The sequence below is a fragment of the Balearica regulorum genome, chromosome 4 (assembly GCF_011004875.1).
Source record: "Balearica regulorum gibbericeps isolate bBalReg1 chromosome 4, bBalReg1.pri, whole genome shotgun sequence".
NCBI lineage: Eukaryota > Metazoa > Chordata > Aves > Gruiformes > Gruidae > Balearica > Balearica regulorum.
Genome location: NC_046187.1, coordinates 10392961 through 10412241, shown reverse-complemented (window position 1 = coordinate 10412241; position 19281 = coordinate 10392961). Strand labels below are relative to the sequence as shown.

The window sequence follows — 19281 nt, the reverse complement described above, 5'->3', positions numbered from 1 at the left end:
CGGTCCAGTAGCTGTTTGTACAAAGAGCTCTTGCAAATTGATCAGGAGTCTTGTTTGGATCCATAGCAGGATGGTTTCCATACAGATGATTTCTATACTTCTATCTAACACAAAGTGTCATTATAAACGAACAAACAACCAAAATAACAAAAGGAAGAAACCCAAACTCTATTACGACTCATCAGTGGCTAAATTCAGCTTCTCACACGTTCATCCTGTGGCAGAGGTGGTAGGAATATCAGAATTTCTATAGAACAGCATGATCCAAATTCCACTGCAATCAATGAGAGGTTTTCTCGTGTCTCACTTAATACTGACTCATCGCTAGGAATTTCTTCAAATTTGGCTAGACATTGGTTGATAACACAGTGTTCTCTCATTTGTTTTCAATATTTGCCATATTAAGATACAGTGGGGAAAAAAACACAATACAAAAAGAAAAAAAAAAGAAAAAAACATTTTACTAGATTTGTACATTTAGTAAACGGTACTTAAACTTGATGGACATGAAAGTAATTTTAACCTTTACCTTTGAAAGTTTACCTTTTTCAATATTTCATAGAAAAGAAACGCTCTAAGATACCGCTTCAGACCACAGAATTATTACAGAACATAAAGATTATATGCAAGGCCTTAATCCTTTTCCTAACAAAGATGGTAGCCAACCCATTTTTAACTCCAGCGGGAGAAGGGTCAGCTGAGAATGTGCCATGTTTCTAATTTCAAATCTCCTTTGTGATAAAAGAGTCAATAGTTTGGCATATACTTTGCCTTGGAAATTTGAATTCTATCAACAACTATTCCTAGCCACAAGAGAAATATTTTTAGGCAATATATTTGTATAGTTTCACAAAACTATGTCAAAGAGAGATGTGTGTGTGTTCGTGTGTGTGTATGTACGTATGCGTACTTATGAGTTTGGGATGATTTTCTTAAAATACTTAACTTCACTTACATTATATCTTACATTGCAAAATGTACAGACACCCAGTGTTCTTTTTAACAACATATACAGGTGAGTTTATAGAGCCTTATAAAAGATTTTGTGATTCCAAATTAAAAACCATAGAAATATAATCAAAATAATGGAGAGTGATTTATACCTCTGATAGTACATAGCGCTCATTCTGGTAATATTGACAGCTGCATCTTTGGCATTGAAGATTCATTACAACTTTTAGACAAAATGTTGTTGCTTACAGCTTTTGTTTTTGTTTTTAAACAAGAAAAACAGGATTGACCAAAATACGAATATTGGGGAAGTACTATTAAAGGTTTATTTTATTTTTGTTTTTAGCAAGGATAGCTTAGGAACCCTGAATTACCTTCTCACTTTAGTGTGTGGTGTAGACTGTATGAATCCATTTAAAAATCAACTAAGTTGTACCACGTTTTTCGGAAAATTATATATAATATAATATATATATATTTTATATTTATTTAGAAGCTTTGAAATAGTACAGTAAACACTTTGCAACACGGTGTATAAACTACAGAATGTCTTTGATAATTTTGTGGGTCTTCAGATTAACAACATTTTTATGACCCACAGGTGAAAAGAACATGATCACAATCTCTCTTGTAAAGTTGGAATAGTTTGGGGAACACTTGATCACACAAAAATAATATAAAACAGTCAAGTTTAAAACAGTGATATTGCATTTATAATGCACATTTCTTTTATCTGTACGATTGGCTTCTTGTGGTGAATATAAACATCTAAAGGGCTCAGTGACATTTTGGAGAGAGAAAGATATATAGTGCTGTAAACAGGCACACACTGATCAGAGAGGCAAGATCAGTTGCCTCTGAAGTTTCTACAGTTCTACACATTTCAACTCATTTCTCAGGCCTGCTGAGAGCAATTAGGTCCTATTGTTGGCCATGATGTCTCCAACAGCACACAAATCCTTCAGTTACACAGAACTGGATGGCCAAGATAATGAAGTTGAAAGTTGATGCTTTTTGTTGGTCGACTTTTGTGCAAATCATGCTGCTTCAGGTAAGTCCTGTAGAAGTGACTAGCATATCCTTTTCCGTGCTGCAGGAGAGAAAGAAAGACACTTCTGAGAGAAAAAAAAAATCAGTCTCCAACAGTTCTTAGGTTTAGTATTTCTTAGAGTGTAGAGAAACAAGCAAAACTTGTCACAAACTGTCGCTTAAAATCCCCATTGTAGCAAACAGTTTAATGTTGATTCACTTTTCAGAGAAAAGTCTTTTTGAGGCTTGATAGCCTGAAAACCAAACTTCACATGCTGTTTTATTATGCTGTCTAACATGTCATGGCAAGTATTCCAATGTGCCTATACAGAATCAGTATAAGAACAAGGTAAACAGTCAGACTTGCAGGTTCGATATTACTGGAATTTCCAAGCCTATTTTTAACTTGTTCATTGTGTAATTTGAAGCAAGCTCTAGAATCCCCCAAAGATTGAGGAGCCGGTTTTCCTTCTCTTTCAAAGTGAACCATTATCCTCATCACCCTTTAGTCTGGTTTGACAGAGACGAAAAAATGGTGCATTAGTGCTACAATTCAAACTTCAGCATTTACTGTCAGGCTGCAAATTAACTCGTGTTACACAGACGAAGAAGGTCAATGCATTAGCAAACCCAAATCCTAATCCACCAGCTGTGGTAGCGGTATTACCTCAGGACACTGGCTGTTTTAACTGTAATTGGGAGCAAAGGTAAAAATGATTTGTACTAGCATTCAGGAAGACCCTGGGTTAAATTCTGATCTCAGTCACACATGAAGTTGAGACAAGGAACTAAATCACTTGCTGAAGTAGTATTATTATTATTATTATTATCATTATCGTCATCAGCGTTGTCCTTATTGTTTAGTAAAGCTTATAATGATAAAATCAGGTTTTACCTTAGCTCCAAATCAACTAAATCCCTACCTGAAATTCAGTGTATTTCTGTGCATGAAGTGTTACAACTAAACCAAAAAGGAATCTTAACTTCAGAATGAATCTTTGAATCAAGCCATCCATATATACATGTTGATGCTTGCATGCTGACACACAAACACATCCAGTCTCCGTTCCATTTAACATAAATATATACATTAGCCATACTTATTCACTATATATATTCACTAATAAACATATGAAATGTATCTACTGTATCGCAGTAGGGAAGTTAGGTTACTTACAGGAAAATGTTAACATGGGCGTTGTATGTTTGTCTAATCTAGCCTGCCTATGCCATAGGATGCACGCGGAAAAATGTGAAAAACATTCATTTATAAGCTATCTGTTCAACATACAGACAATTGCCAGACGTGTTACTAACATTAAAATCAAAACATCTAATATATTATGTTTTGGATGTTTCACTTCTGTAGTAAATTAGTAGCAGAATTAGAGAGGATTTTTAAAAGCATCCACAAGATTTTTTTCTACATTGTAGTCAAGATTAATGAGATCAGAATCTTCATGATGTTTTGAGGCAGTATAGGACCAGACCAATCAAGTTTCTACACATCTTTTAAAATATCTTTTTAAGTGTTACAACAAACAATCATGCCAATAATAGTAATAGCAATAACAAGACTGATATTTGATCTTCAACACTTTTTTCCAAAAGTTCACTAATAATTTTGGTTCTCTTGTAAATACGTCTAGATTGCTGTCTGATTGAGGAACTCGTGCTGCAGTACAGACACAGTAGGACTTTCATGGGAGAAAACTCTACAGCTATGCAGCCGGGGCAGCTGCTGCTTTCCTGCGGCACTCCTGTCCTACTCCTGGCTGACACAGTGCATTGGCTGGTGGTGTTGATGTGACACTTGAGGTGCACAGCAAAATCTGTTCACGATATTCTTTCACATAATACAGAGATTGAGTTAATGGCTGTGTCCAGTTTTTTGCCACATAAATTAGTGCACTTTTTAATTTTTAAACTTCAGTTAATAAGCTTATATTACAAAACAAAGGGGCCATTTTCTAGAAATAACGAAATATTACACATTAGGGTGCAGAACACCTGCATCTCTCCCCACCTACAAAAATCTTTGTCCCAAATCCTAAAATATCCTCTGCCAACACATAAACTGCATTGGGTTTTCAAAGGCAGCTTTTGTCCTCCATGGATTTTTTTTTCTCTATTTGCACAGAAATTTATGTGCGAGCAAATCTCTCTGTATCTATACCAGTTTCCGTCTTTTTACAGATGGGGAATATAAATCAGAGAGGTTAAATGGAAAGGAGGATGGACTTAGCTTAAAACAGAGGGCAATGAAAGTCCTGACATCTGTTTCTGGCTCTGTGTGTGTGCATGCATGTGTGTTCATAAATAAACTTTAAAAAGAAACACTAAGCCTCTCTGTATCACAACTTCTCCATCTGTAAAATGGGAATAATATTGCTTACCTATCTCCTAGAGGTGCAGGAAGGTTTAAATCACTATTCTTTATAATCCACTTTGAGATCCAGAGATGGCAAGTGCTATAGAAATGGAAGTATCAGAGTCAGTGTAAGAGCTGGAACAAGAACACCATAATTTCTGGTGCCTAATATCTCCTCTGAGATCACAGCTCTCTCTTTCATCCCTATTTTATCTCCTGTTCCGAACTCTCAAACTAGTGCATAGGGAAGCTTCAAGTCTGTGTGAGTACAGGTACTAGTTAGAAAGAGTGTTTTAAGAATAAGCAGTTTCATAATCCTCTTAATGTAATTATACTATTTGTACATATATTCTAATAGTGTTTGAGGTGAACAGGATGATTAAAGAATCACAAGTATTCCAATTAAAATTCTTAGGGTACATGATTTATGCTGTATTGACTATCGATCCTTCCCCAAAGACCTTAACAAAGATTTTGAGTGTTACAGAAAGAGCATTTAATGCATAAAATTTATATGGAATTGCAGTAAAAACTGGAAATAAAAACCAGAAAAAATACATTAAGATTCATTTGTTCCTTGGTACACATTAGTAAGCCTCCCATTCACAGTGAGCTAGTTCTGTGTAGACTGACGAGAGAAGGCGTGTAAAGACATCAGTGGGAGATGAACAGAAAAAGAAATGAAAACCACTAACATCAGAAACAGAAAGGAGAAAATAAAGTATGCAATGATTATTCCTAGCTTATGAATCAGAAATGAACAGGAAATACTGTAAAGCCCTAGTCTCTTTAATAAATCTTCCTTTCACCCTGCTGTGAATCATCCTATTGCATCCAAACTTGATGTCACACTACTACTTTACAGCGTGAATACAGTCATATACATCTCCTCTTTTGGCAAACCCTGGAAGGGATTGCCTGTACTTGGAAGACCTTCAAACTCTCTGAATAAAAATTTTCTCCTGCTTAGTACTGCCAGCTAATCTAACCAGGACAGAGAGAAGGGCCACTGCTTCCCTCCACAGCAGCAAAACCCCACATCCTACATCTTTTACTACTACTGTCGCTTTCACTCTAGACTATATTTAAGAGTTCCATCAACTCCCACAGCATTATATTGGCTGTAACAGGGTGACTGCTGAGTTCCCCCAAGTGCCAGCAGTCTAAAGATCCAAATGAACCCCTACATAATAAAATCTCCAAAGAATATCCAATGCCAGGCATGCTGCTGCTGTTACAGAAGTATTGCTGAGACCCCTTCACTCAGGAGAAAGAAGACAGCTGAACTTAAAAAACTCTTTTTAAATCAAAGCAGGAGAACAGGGGGAAAAGCCAGTACGTAAACTGTCATCTTGCTATTTCAGATCCAAATTCTGTAAGTTAGCACAATTTCCAAGTAATATTTGTCTTCATATGGGTTTTCAGATATGGGCTTCTATGCAAGCACTCAATGCATTATGTTTTTTTCTTGTGGGTCCCCTATAAAAAATGTGTGCCTCCCCATGCCACCCAACACTGCAACCGATACAGAGATTACGAGAGGCTGTAATCTCCTGCATTCCACTCAGGAATAGCCCAGCTATTCCGGCGTTACAGTGAATACTTTTTGCTTGTAGTGAACAATAATTTAAAAAGGAATTAATTACCTCATATATGTTATGGCAATGTTGGTTTTAAATTTGCATTATTAATTTTAACTCTCTTTATATTTGTATGGTTTGCTTTATGGTCTATACATTAACTGTAGCAGATTAAATATTGCCCTTCACTAAGTCCCATTAGCTTTGACAGAGCCAGGAATGGATAATTCTAGTGACAACCAACAGACTGCAAATTCAGCATTCTTGTTTTAACTTGGCCCAATTGAATAGAGACCAGGATTTAAGCAGTGGTAGAAGGTATTCTATATGAAATAACCTGGCTGTTTCAGTTCACCTGGAGCTCTAGTTCAGTTATCAGCAACTATATTTTTGGAAAGAGGTCAACAAATGAATGGGAACGCAGAGTAAACTACCATAGCTCCCTCACCCTTTGTAGTGGTGCATCCAGGTAAAGGGTGAGACACACAGCTGGGGCTGGGGGATGTAGGATGGGGATTACTCTGCTGCCACCCATGTTCTGTGGATAAAAAAGTATTCCAGTTATTGCAGGTGTCAAGTCAGTATCTTTTGCAGTCCTTTTTTTTTTTGAGGGGGGAGCTATTACTTAAAGAAGTTTTTTAAAGCATCACTAATAATTTTTTTATGAAAATCCCACTAATGGCATTATAAATAGATTGTTTTATCCAGTCCAATAAACTTTGGTATGCAAATATGAAAATAATATTTTTCTCCTATATCTTTTCCTCATGAATTAGTTTAAAGGGAACTTATTTTCCTTTTCTTTCAAGGCTTTAGTTAAGAAATCTATGTAGAGCACACTTGGACAAAATTGTTTGCATTCCAGATTCCCATGTTACATTTTACAAAATTAATGTGGTTTTGTTAACTCTGTATTAATCAAATGGTTGAAAAAATGAAGATGGAACATACTTACTTTTGTACTTTAAAAAAATTAAAAGGGCAAACTCTCCCCTAACGTCAGCGAGTCAGTTGGCTCTGGTGGCCATTGTTTATGTGCTTATGTGTATGTCTGAAGACTCCTGAAGGCCACCAAGGGAGGTAGGTAAGAATGGGACCACATTCTGCCTGCCCGTTTCTGACACCTGACAAGACAGGGAAGGCAGGAGAAGCTCCTGCATGTGAACATCTAAGTTGCACCAAGGCAGAATTTGTCCCTAATAAAGACGTGGAATTCAGCATGACTGAAATGTTCTTTCTGGGATCTACAAACCCCAAAATATAAATATTGTTTCTAAAATAAACCAACAGCATTTGGACTGATGGGTGCAATTACCCAGATTTCATGTGAAATGAAAAAGAAATTTGAGCATTAGGTCTTCAGGCTGTGAACAAATAAAGTAGGCCAAAATGCAAAAGTTTGCAATTGTTGCACTGAATCTTATGTGGAAATAGACTTGCTTTCAGCTAAATAACACACACACCCCCCACACCACCCCCCCAGACCATTAAAATCTTTCCTTCCTTTGAGAAAACACTTTACTTCTGGAACAAATATGATTATGCCAAAAAGCTATCTTTTGTATAAAACAAACAATGTACCCACATATATTGTTTTTTCCTTTCGTCTTGCGTTAAGTGCATACATTTCCATGTCTATATTCATTTAAATCAATTCAAGAAACAGTGATTCCCAGCCAAGCCAAAATTTGACAAGTGATGGACACTGTACTGACCATAATCTAGTGAACAAGAAAAAAATAGTGTTACCTATTCCATGAAAAGGGGGAAAGAGGTTCGTCCTTTGCGCTTAAGTACAAAAGTGCCACTTTTCAACTTTGAATGTAGTGTTGAATTCGATATCAACAACTTTTAAACAGATTATCATTCTTTTTTGAAATAAGTTTATTGACCAAATTTCTGACTGACACATATCACCACTTCATTTCGAGATTGGAAAATGCATACTTAAAAGAGATTTTTAATGTTTGGAACGTGTCTTGGTAAATATGTTCATATCGCAAGTGGAATATCTGATACAAATGTTGACTCATCATGACAGTCACTGAAATTATGTTTCTCTGGTGCTATTGAGTGCTCTGAGTTTTATATTCTACCTGGACTTAGCTGATCCTTGGGGGGGGGGGGGGGGGGGGGGGGGGGGGGGGGGGGGGGGATTAAAAAAAAATCATTTCAGTTCTTAAGAATAAGTATCCAAGTCCTAGCTCATGTAAGCACCAGATAATTTTTTCTGTGTTTAGGACTATCCGCAAGCATAGGCTTAAGTTTAAGCACTGACCTTAATCAACATGTGCTTTACATTAAATGTATTAAGAAGGATTTTCTTTTGAATCGAGTCCTGGATTTTGTCATAAATGTTCTGTGGCACATAAGACACTTTTATGTGTATTTTATTTTCTGTTCTAAATGCTGACAATTTTTTTTCACTGCCAGCAACAGCCCAGTGGCATAGTACATGTCGGATTTGATTTATCTCTGGTTGCCATTATTTACTGCAGAAACAATGCTTTTTAGTTACTACAGTTCAGCACAGAAAGTGCTAAGCTATATTCTATAATGTACCATAAAAATACCAAAGACCATTTTCCCACAAGATACAGTACGCAGAAGAAAGCATTTTCATCTTTCTGTACTATTATAACCATATTATCTACTTGAAAACACTAAAGATAATACATGGCATCACCATTATATTCAGAGAATCATGGAATATTTAGTTTTGCAAGAGTTCTTATAGTTATGTACTGTATTAAGACCAATTAAGTAACTCCTAAATTATTCCTGATGTATGTCAAACTAAGCACAGAGCACATTCTCTAAGAATATTTCCAAATTCTCCATCAGCACCTTATTGTAATTGCATAAATGATCGAGTAGCAAATTCACATTCTTCCCAATTCACTGTAAGCTAATAATTTTGGTACTATCCTTAGTAATATCAGTATTTCATTCCTTTTTTCATAAAAAAATGCTTATGTATTCATAAGCAACAATAATTTCTTCTCCTCCTTCTTTTCTTCTTCCTCAATATTTTTTTTCCCCAAAATTCACCGTTTTATTGCACCCTTCTGCAATCTACAATATACATCTCTTTAAGCTGACAAGCCTGAAAATGAACATGTCAGTCTGAGAGTTAACCAATGCAGAATACACTAACGGCTGGCTACAATGTGACTTAAAATTTTCAGTGCCCTGGGGAGAAGAGGAGGGATATGAAGCATTCCTCCTAAATTGCTCTTAAGTGCCTAGGTTCCCTAGAGATTCAAGAGAGAAGCAGACATGTATAAGTCACCATTTCGTGGCCTTCAGAGGTGCCTAAATTAATCATGCTGGATTTGGCCTGAAATAATTAATTTCACTTGTTCTTACATGAGGTAACATGCATTACAGTATTACATCAGCATCACACTGTGTAGTCCTATCCAGTTTATCTTTGCCGTGATGTTTTTTCAACCAGTCCTCTCTCCTGGCAGGGATTAGGTGGCATTAGGATCTGGCAGGTATGTCCCCTCTCATATTGTGAGTGTTTTATTTTCCATTTCTAAAGCACTTAACATTGTTTTTCATGAGCAGCGTACACTCAGATTTCAGAGAGTCTGTCCCAGTTTACCAAGACAATGCACTTAAGTGTATCACATAAACTTCTCACATTCCTTTCAAAACTTCTCTTACTCAAAAAGACACACTGGCTCAGTTTCGATCCATGAATAAATTTGCCCATGACCATTCTTTGTCACTTAAGACTAAGAGAATGGAATGATTTATATCCACATTATTAAAATTTCTCAGCCATATCGAGCAATATATGGGGGCCATATAGTGGGCTCTTATTCAATCTGCTTTCAGGAATGGTGCCTGGCCCGTGTTCTGACCCCTGCGCCATGTCCAGGACTTGTTAGGGCAGCAAGCTAGTTGACACAGGCTAAAGGCACGCCAGAGAGTGTGAGAGCACAGACCGTAACATTCCAGTGCTGGGAAGGATACTGTTTAATTAATTAGAAGCAGTGTAGCCATATTGAACATAAAGAATATTGCAAGTACAAAGCACACAGCATTTTATCTCAAGTACAGCACAAAAAAGGTATTACTGCATCTCATTTGTAAGCAAGAACTTTCTTAGATCTCGATTCCTATCAATACCCACGGCTGTGTGCAGCTACATTCCATTGTCATCTAAATTCCAATCAAGAACAGACGAGTGTCAAATTAAAGCACAAATAGGCAACTAAAAAAGTCACAAAGTGACAGAATTTCACTCTGACATAAGATGAATCCACAATATCAGCATCTATAAAATTCCTTATGAATAAAGAAAGGTTGCATTCAAGCAGTTTCATAAAGAATCCTTCTCCAGTGCTGAATGCAGCCATGATGCTGGAGGTGAAAAGATAAAGTCAGAGGACTCAGGTCACTTGCTAAAACAGGAGTCTGTCATCCCCGTAACTTCTTTGGTGAATCTACTCTGCATCCATTTTTTTTCTTTCTAATCCACATTACTCCTGATAACCTGTGGAAATGCCATGTAAAATAACACCATTTACACATATGAAATAGATTCATGTGTATGCAAGAAATGCAGATTTACTCTTGCAACTCATACATGCACATAATTTTCAGGCAAAATTTAGGAAGCAAGTTCTGAAGATTTGCTTCCCCATGTCCACAGTATTTTCTTCAACCAATAAAGACCATTGTCCTACCAAAGAAAGAAATCACATTACCTTAGGAGAGTTTGGAGTTCTAGTGAATCCACATTGACTACTATCATCATGTTTAGTTCTTTCAACAATTTTATTAAATTGAAGTTAAAAATTATATTCTATCTATCTCCTACTTCCTGTCTTACAAGAAGGTGCCAAATACATCGTTTTTCCCTCTTCTGACTTCACCATACTATGTTTCTGAAACAAATTAAATATATTGACAGCTACTTCCCAGCAGCAGTCATCCTACTGCTAGCATGAAACTGTGGAGTCTCGGTGGCTAGTGTACAAATAGAGCTATTTACAGGCTTGCCAGATAAATAGCAACACCGATCCCTATAGTGTGCTTGTCCAAACACGATAAATAGATGCAGCTCCTTCTCTTACTGGCTGTTACATTCTTTAAATGGCTTTCCCTATTTTTCCTCCTTTGGTCAAGAAAAAAAGGAAAAAAAAAAGAAAAAAAAAGAGGAAGGGATGCCCTCAAAAATTAAAGCAGTGGAAATGACAGTGGAAAATCAGAGTTATTGTGTGCAGCAAAAGAGCCAGAAACAAGAACAATTTCCTCTGCTGTGCAGGCCAAGGAGTTCCTCAGGTAGAGGCAAGCAGAGAAGAAAAGACTTTGCTGCGCACAGACCCAAGATTAGGCACACACATTCAATTCTCCAGCTCCTGACTGTCACAGTAAGGAGGTTTGTACATTTAAGAATAGCATTTATTCATAATGAATAGAGTTTGCCTATCAAAAATAAATAACTTTAGTGCCTTTGAAAATTTTAACTGCAAATACCTCACTGCTTTCCAAAGAGACTCATGTCCATAAGTGGCTAAATTACTTTTGGCATAGGATTTAAATTTATAGGACAAGAGGCATTTTGGAATTTTAAACCAACATAACACAGTAATCTCAAAAATTATTCCTAACGTTTCAAGTAATGTTTTGGCTGGGTTCCCCCCCCCCCCCCCCAAATTTCATTGGTAGGAATCCAGAAAATGGCATTTCATTATTAAAAAAAAAAAATCTCCACAAATGGTATACTCACGGCAGACATAAGCCCTCTCACAACTGACATAACTGAATAAATATAGCACCAATCTGAGAGAGTTAGATATACAAGACTTCTATGTGTTCCAGTCAGACCTGGGAAGTACAGACTTTTACAACTATTAGAGGAAAAGAAATAGTTTAAATGATACATTGTTAAGACAAACTAAAACCATAATTTTCTTTCAAATAGAAGTTACTCAAGTTTTTTTAACTTTTTCAATTATTTTCCTGCACTGTAGGGGCAAAGAGCTATAGAGTCATCTAAGATAAAAGATGCTATGTAAATCTAAAAATGACTACATTTTTTATCAGTATTTTGTACAATACAGAGTACCATTAATTCTGTCCAAGATCACAGTTATATAAAGAGATTCAAGCAAAGAGTATTTAAATATAACAGCTAACACCTGTGCTTTAAAATTAAACGAAGGCTTATTTCTTTTTCTTATATTCATTATTGTCATAAAATTTGATTAAAATAATGTAAGTTATAGGTTTCATTGGGCTACAGCCAAGTTATCTTTGCGTATTTATATATTCCTTTCCAATTTTGCTTTCTGAATTATCCATTTCCTTTCTATTATTGCAGTAATACTCTGTAAGTGTTCTTCCCTTTGAGCGATAGCTGCAAGAGGAATATGTTCAGATGAAGAATGCAAACCAGTCATGAATGCGAGATAAAAATACCTGTCAGAAGTTATGCAATAATCATTGAACAGTGAATCATCATAAGTGGTTTATTCGAGATCATAGAGTACCTACAATAATGAGTAAAAATACATCATAGTCTTGCTCTCCCCTTACTATATTTTAATTAGTATTACCTGTTTATTTCAGGTTTGGGGGTTGTTCTGTAAGCTTTATTTACCTAATAGACATAACGTATCTGAAGTGGCAAACTTGAAGTGTAAGTGAATAAATCTCTGTGCTTCAGATGATACCGCAAAAATGGGAATGCTCTATTAGACTTTTTAGAAAAGAAGAAGTATTCCATTAGATTTCTTAGCATTGTTAGATTTTGGCTTTTCAACTCAGTCTCCATTTTTGCTGAGCAATTTTGGATGTACACAGTTATTCTCATTCATGCAGAAATGAGAGCTGTATCCTGTCCCAGAGATAAATTCCTCAATATAAGTGAAGAGTTCCAGTGTCTGTGACAGGATATGCAGGATAGTCAGCTATGTAGATCACATTTAAAGTTGAAAGATACAATTTTAACATTATTTTTTTTTTTTTAATTCAGCATTACAACGTTTTCTTTCTTCTTACCCCAAGAACTGTAATATGTACATGCAACTTATTGGTGCTAATTTATTTGCTTTTACTTCTGTGCATTTTTACTTCAAACGTGTGAAAATCACAAATTGAATTAAAAATGATTAACGAAGGGATCAGGCAGCTCACAAGTTTACCTGATTCGTATTAGAAATCAAGTAGGCTAAATTTAAAAGCAAAAACGTAGACAGGCCTCATTTTAAAAAATTAATTGTCCCATTCAAAATAGCTGTTATTTATCTTTGTGCAAATGTAATGCTATAATGTCCATCATAGCTGTGATAAAACTACACAAATTTCCAGAAATGAGATGTAACTAAAAAAAAACCAAAGAAAATTATTCTTCCATCAAATTAAATGTACAAAATTGTGATTTCCCTTTTTTTTTGGGGGGGGGACACACGACACTTTTCCAAAACAGTAAAGACTTCTTGCTTAAAACATCTTTTTATATATGTATGTTTAACATCAGCAGAAAATGTTGTGTGACATATCCTGCCATACAGAAATAGGCCTTTATGATCCTAACTAGATCAAAATACCCCACAAATATTTACATGCACTTTTTTATTCCTTTGAAAAATAATCAAAGGATTGTGAGACATTTCTTCTCCTGGTATAAAGACATGAACGTTTTTCTCCTCTAGGTCATTTGTTCTAATCTAATTCAGGGAGATGGATAATGATTGCAAGTTAAACCATTCTTTGTGCTAGCTCTGTGGTAGATTATTTCAAATAAATTGATGGTCCAACTCCTAAACATTTAACTGTGCAAAGGCTTTTGAAAGCTTTTTAATGTTATTTGTAAACCAACTTGACTCAGATAGGTCCGGTTGAGCAGGTGACAAATATTTTGTGGAACAAGAACCTGGGACTACATCTATACTTTTACATGAAGGTAGGGACTTGAGCACAGACCCAAGCCCAATCTCCCTGATTGCGTACAGACTTTCATTGTACCTCTACTGCAGAGTCAACGGCTACCCAGGCTAAGAGAGAGGCTCAGAGTGAGGACAAGCTTACCTTTACATTTTTTGGATGATGCAAAGAAGTCTCATGCAAATCATTTGACTCTGCAAGCCCAGACCTATATGCATCTATCAAATGATGTTGAATAAACATGCCACACAAATCAAAACAGCCAAAGAAAGGGATTTTTTTCTCCCTTCCAATAAACTTTGCTTAGGTAACCAGCTCTTTGGGGAAGAGACCAGCTTTTTAGTTCTCTCTCTATGTATATGTCATAGTTAACGTGATAAAATCCCGATTCATACATCATATATTTATGATGTTGGCAATAATTACCATGGTAATGATATAGTTTCATCAATAAAGATGAAGATGCTTGCGTGTATGTAGAAAATATTGCAGAGCTAATTAGGGGGCTACTTTAGAACACTATTATTATTCCAGAATGTCTCCTTGTACAAACACTGTTATTCTGTGCAGCAAATTGTGCCTTTACATAGCTTATTTTAACCTGCTTTCAAAGTAGATTAAGATATGTCAAAGTATTTTTTTAGAGCGAAATAAGCATTTCTACATAGAAAATTAAGGTATTATGGCAATATTTGACTGTTTTCATATTAAAAAAATCTTAAATTCTTAATAGGAAGAAAAAATATTCTATCATCACTAATGTCAGTACGTAATTTTAGGAAAGCTCTAAAGTATTATAAAAGAAATGCACATCTAGAATGACCCACAATTACAGAAAAAAATAAAATTAAAGCTACTTCTTATCACCAATTATAGACCAAAACACTACTGAGATGGATGTAATGGTGCTGTTCCCACTGTTAGCACCTCGGGACCTGGTCTACAGTATTGGAATTAGATCAGAATCAGACTGATAAGGTATTCATTGTGAAGACAGTAGCTGTTAGAGATCCTACAGAATCTAGTACAACAGAATTTGAATCCTGGATTAGGGTTTTTGGTCACTACAGTAAAAATATTTATAAAAATAATGTCTAATATAACATGACTGAATGAAAAGTCAGAAATTATTAGAATCTATTTTAAAAATATAGGAATTGTTCAAAAGCTACATTTTATTTTCCTCACCAGTGTTATTTCACTTATTTTATTTTCTTCAGTCAAGTTCAGAATCTCTCATGTTTTATGAACATTCAAGTCATTATGAAAATTTCTTTACCGTCTGCAGAAAGGCAGTGTTCAAATCACATGGATGAATAAGAATAATAGTTAGAAGAATCCTGGAGTCACTCTATGAGAAAACTGTTTTCAAAAACCCTACAATTTATCGATCCCATCACAATTTTATAACTTGTATTTATACAAAATACTTAAAAACATATGTAAAAATATATTCTTCAAAATATATTATTTGAGTACAGAAAGACCTCCTTTTGGTGTATTCTGCTCAGAATAATATACAGAGTACGTATGTTTATGTGGAAATTGGTGTATGAATAAATCCAATGGCTTAGGCCAGTAAGGTGAAAATTTGATAACGGGACATAAAGAAACCCTTTGAAGTATGAGGATTTTTATCTTTTTCTACATTATAATTTGTAATATAGCTGCTGCTGTTTTCATTTATCCACGCAATGACCTAAACCTCAACCAACAAAGAAGCAAACACCCAAATACCCACTATTTAAGCCTCTGGTTTCAAGCATACCCCATAATCATAAGTTTGACGGATTACTGTATTATTTGTGTCAAACGGGTATCATTTCATCAAATGTGTATGATCTTATCAGTTCATGACCTGGTTGTCCTTCAATTGTTTTGCTGCCTTGCTGCTCTCTTGTGATTGAGAACGGCAAACGAAAGTGCCCAGCTTACCTTCTCTGTTTTCATGCAGTTTCCTGTTTACTTTATGTCCCTATCACGGCTTGTCTAAATTAATTAGCTTTTGCTATGACTTTGCGTAGAAATATTTTCAGTATTTTTGCCGTTACGCTATGTATTTCTATGGAATGAATAGATGGCTAGAGTTTTGTAATACTTTTTTTAGTGTATTTTCAATTCAATTCCTTTTTACAACCTGGCATTTTATTTCCTTCTTGCTGGCTTTGTACATTGGGGGACACTTTTCAGGGAATGATTCCATTGCCTTTTTTCTCAAGAAGAGTTCGAGTTTCTCATGATAGTATACGTTGCCTTCCTTGTTTATCTTTTCTAAGGTTCTACACTGAACACACCCATCGGAACACAGCACAGGAATCACCAAGCAGACACGAACTTGAGCAGATACATGGCACAGAGAAAGCTCCACAAAGAGTTACCAGTTAACATTTGTAGCTACTGCACTAACAGCATAACTTTAGTGAGTAAGTTCGCTCAGCTATTCCACCGTGCTGACGCTGCTCTGCAGCTTTCGATGCCAGAGTGAGCTAGGTCAGAAGCAGACTGAGTTTTCTGGATCACGCTTCACTGCACAACACGGGCATATGTAGTCTATTGGAGACTTGATTGACCTAAACCATTTTCTGTCACCTGCAAATCCTCCCCCTTTTTCTCATTTCCATTTCTAGATAATTCTTTTTTTTAAACTCCATGGATCTCTGCATAGACACTTGGGGAACTCTGCTTCTGCTAAAATGTTCCATTTATCCTTGTGATTTTTTTCTCTTAGACACAGAGTCTGGTAATGCTTTACCTTGTGACAACACTCGCTTACTTTAGTAGCTTTTTCTACTATACAGAAGCTATGCTTTTGGGTTTTGGGGTTTCTTTGACAGTTCAAATACACTGTATTGATTAATTCTCACCCACTCTATCAAAAGTCTAATAGATTGCAACCTTTCTGTGAAATCTTCCTGGACAGATGCCAGCTACCCTGTTCTTAAAACTCCTCCAGTTACAATTTTATGTCCTATGCTAAGGTTTCTCATTCGTCTGTAATTGACAAGATTTTCTAGTACCTTTTTTAATGATAAACAACTTCTGACATTCTTTGGTTACTAGCTTTTGTTAGAAACTGAAAATTAAAGAAACACATAATCCACTGACTTCTTCCTATTTGTTTTAGTCAATTTTTCAACAATATCCTCTTCCATGACTCAGTGTTGTACATTTATTTGAAAGGGTTACCTGGGATGGGTGGCTTCCTAAATATGCCACTCGGTCTTTCTCTGTCCCACCTCTGGTAAATACAAATGCAAAGAAATAGTTTAGAATTGCTGCAACATCCTCGTCCTCACTAAGTGCAGCTCAAGAGACCCACCAATTCTCTCCTGGCTTACTACACTTGACATCTTAAAAATTGTCTACATTTATTTGCATGCCTTTGGCTATTTGCTCTAAGAAGTCCCTCTTATCATCTCCACTAATTACCATCCTAAAGTTTACCTGCTAGAACTTATGCTCTTTTCTGATCATTTTGCTTAAGAAACCCTCTTTTTTTAAGAGACCTTTTTAGTTCAAGTAGTTTTTGTATTCTGCAATATACTTTTTCTTCTTCTATTGGTTTCACGTGGCCATTTTCATACACGCTGTAACTCTTTATACAGTATTTTTGCTGAATATGTGGGTTCTGTTTCATACTTTTTAATCACTTCTTTTTAAAAAATCATTCTACTGACAAACTGATTTTGTTATGATCTTCTTTGTTAAGAAGTTGAATTTAATTTTATTACAATTACCCAGTGGCTCAACTAAAGTTCCTTCCTGAATCAACTTCCTCTTATGCATTCCTCTTGCCTTATTCATTGAATACATTATTAATAATGAATTATTTACTTATTGCTACAACTATTGCGCTTTCTTTTCTTTGCTCCTGTTACTTGCTACACAATTATAATCTAAAATTTTACTAAAGAAAATATTAGATAAGGGAAAATAAAACAGAGAAATATTACTCGTTTTGTAGCAAGTTTAGCTTTGAGATTCAAAGAAAAAAAGAAAAATTAAATCTGGATTCTCAAGTGTGGGTTATGTAATACCACTCATTTATGTTGTTTACTACCAACATTTTACCTCCTTTTTTTTTATGCCTTTATACCAGAAAAGCGTAGAATGTAGACCAATGTCTATATGTAAACACATTGTTCAACAACATTGCTTATGTTAGCTGAACAAACTTTTAAATCCTTAAACTATCAATAAAACAAATATTTCATTGTTATTTGAAATAAAACTCCCAGGTCAAGAACAAAACAGAACAGAACTACCATTGTGGTGGGAGCAGATATAATCATTATTGTAATGCACATACTGCATCGGAACTCTGTTGTGATTAGACCATCAGTGCTACAAAACTCAAATTTTTAACTGAAGTGACAGAGATTAAATTAGTACTGCTAGATTACAGCTTAGTACTAAAGAATGCTTCTTAGAGGTAAATGATGGAAGACCAGTTAGGCAAAGATGAAGTCAAGAGTCGTTAGGTCATAGCTAAGTGAAATTTCACATTGGTCTTCAAAGTATGACCAGATGATTGACACCTGACATTTTAGCCTACACAAAATAAGCTGATTGTCTCAGGAAAGGTTTTTTAGGAATGACTTTCACATATCAGGCTTGGTCTCCAAATTTAGAAGCTTTCAGTAAAGCAAATCTAAAGAGTGAAGTGGTAAAAAGACCTCTCTGAAGGACTGAAATACCTGGACAATTAATTAAGAAGGGAGAACTGAGCTGTCTGTGCTGAGAACGATCTGTAGCAAAGATCTTCACATGCCAAGACTGCTAGTGCAGCACCTTTCAGAACAACTAAATGCTTTATAAAAATAAATAAATTAATACCATTCAGTGAGATTCTTTTTTTTTTTACCCTTGATCTGCTGTCCTAAAAGACTTTTGTTGCTTTAAAAAGGGTCAGTACTGCAATGTTAATGTCTTTGGCTTATTTGGATGAGATAAACATGATAAACTCTTGAAGTCAAGGAGATTACAGTCTCTAATAAAATACAGAAGGCTGCTAAATGGAACGAAAAGACATATTAGATCAAAGTATTACTCAAGGGTTCTACAACTGGCTCAGACTCCAAAACGAGTTATGAAGGTCTTTTTGAGATCTATCACACTCCTTCATGCCACCCAGCCACAGTCAAAAGGTGACTAAAGAAAGAGGCAAGATTGTAGAACAAGACAGAAGGCATGGAGGAGCACTGACAAAAAACTATGCAGGCTAAAAGATGATCTCACCGAAGGCAAAAAGTTTTGCCTCCTTCCTTCCAAAGCCTTAACGTTAACTATGTAAATAGTTACTTCGAAATAATACACATACTGTTTATTCACAGAATATTACTCAATCATAAAAAGAAGCTCCTAGTACAGTTCCCCTGACTCAATTTTATTCTTAAAAAATGTTAGCCTGGCAATGCCAGTGTTTAAACCATCTATCCAAGAAAA

At 35.6% G+C, this 19281-nt stretch overlaps 1 protein-coding gene across 5 annotated transcripts in view; it reads right to left on the bottom strand.

The window, feature by feature from the left end:
• Window positions 1-443: 443 nt before the first annotated feature.
• Window positions 444-19281, bottom strand: part of PCDH10 (protocadherin 10) — a 33915-nt gene continuing 15077 nt past the window's right edge. For 2 of the 5 annotated variants that reach the window (XM_075751159.1, XM_075751161.1), the window contains exons 5-7: window positions 6380-6469; window positions 4377-4451; window positions 444-2041 (exon numbers count right to left, since the gene is read on the bottom strand). In XM_075751159.1, the coding sequence (XP_075607274.1) occupies window positions 4417-4451; window positions 6380-6469 (125 nt within the window). In that variant the 3' untranslated portion in view covers window positions 444-2041; window positions 4377-4416. The remainder of the gene's footprint in view (window positions 2042-4376; window positions 4452-6379; window positions 6470-19281) is intronic. The other 3 variants (XM_075751160.1, XM_075751162.1, XM_075751163.1) reach the window with 3 other exon arrangements.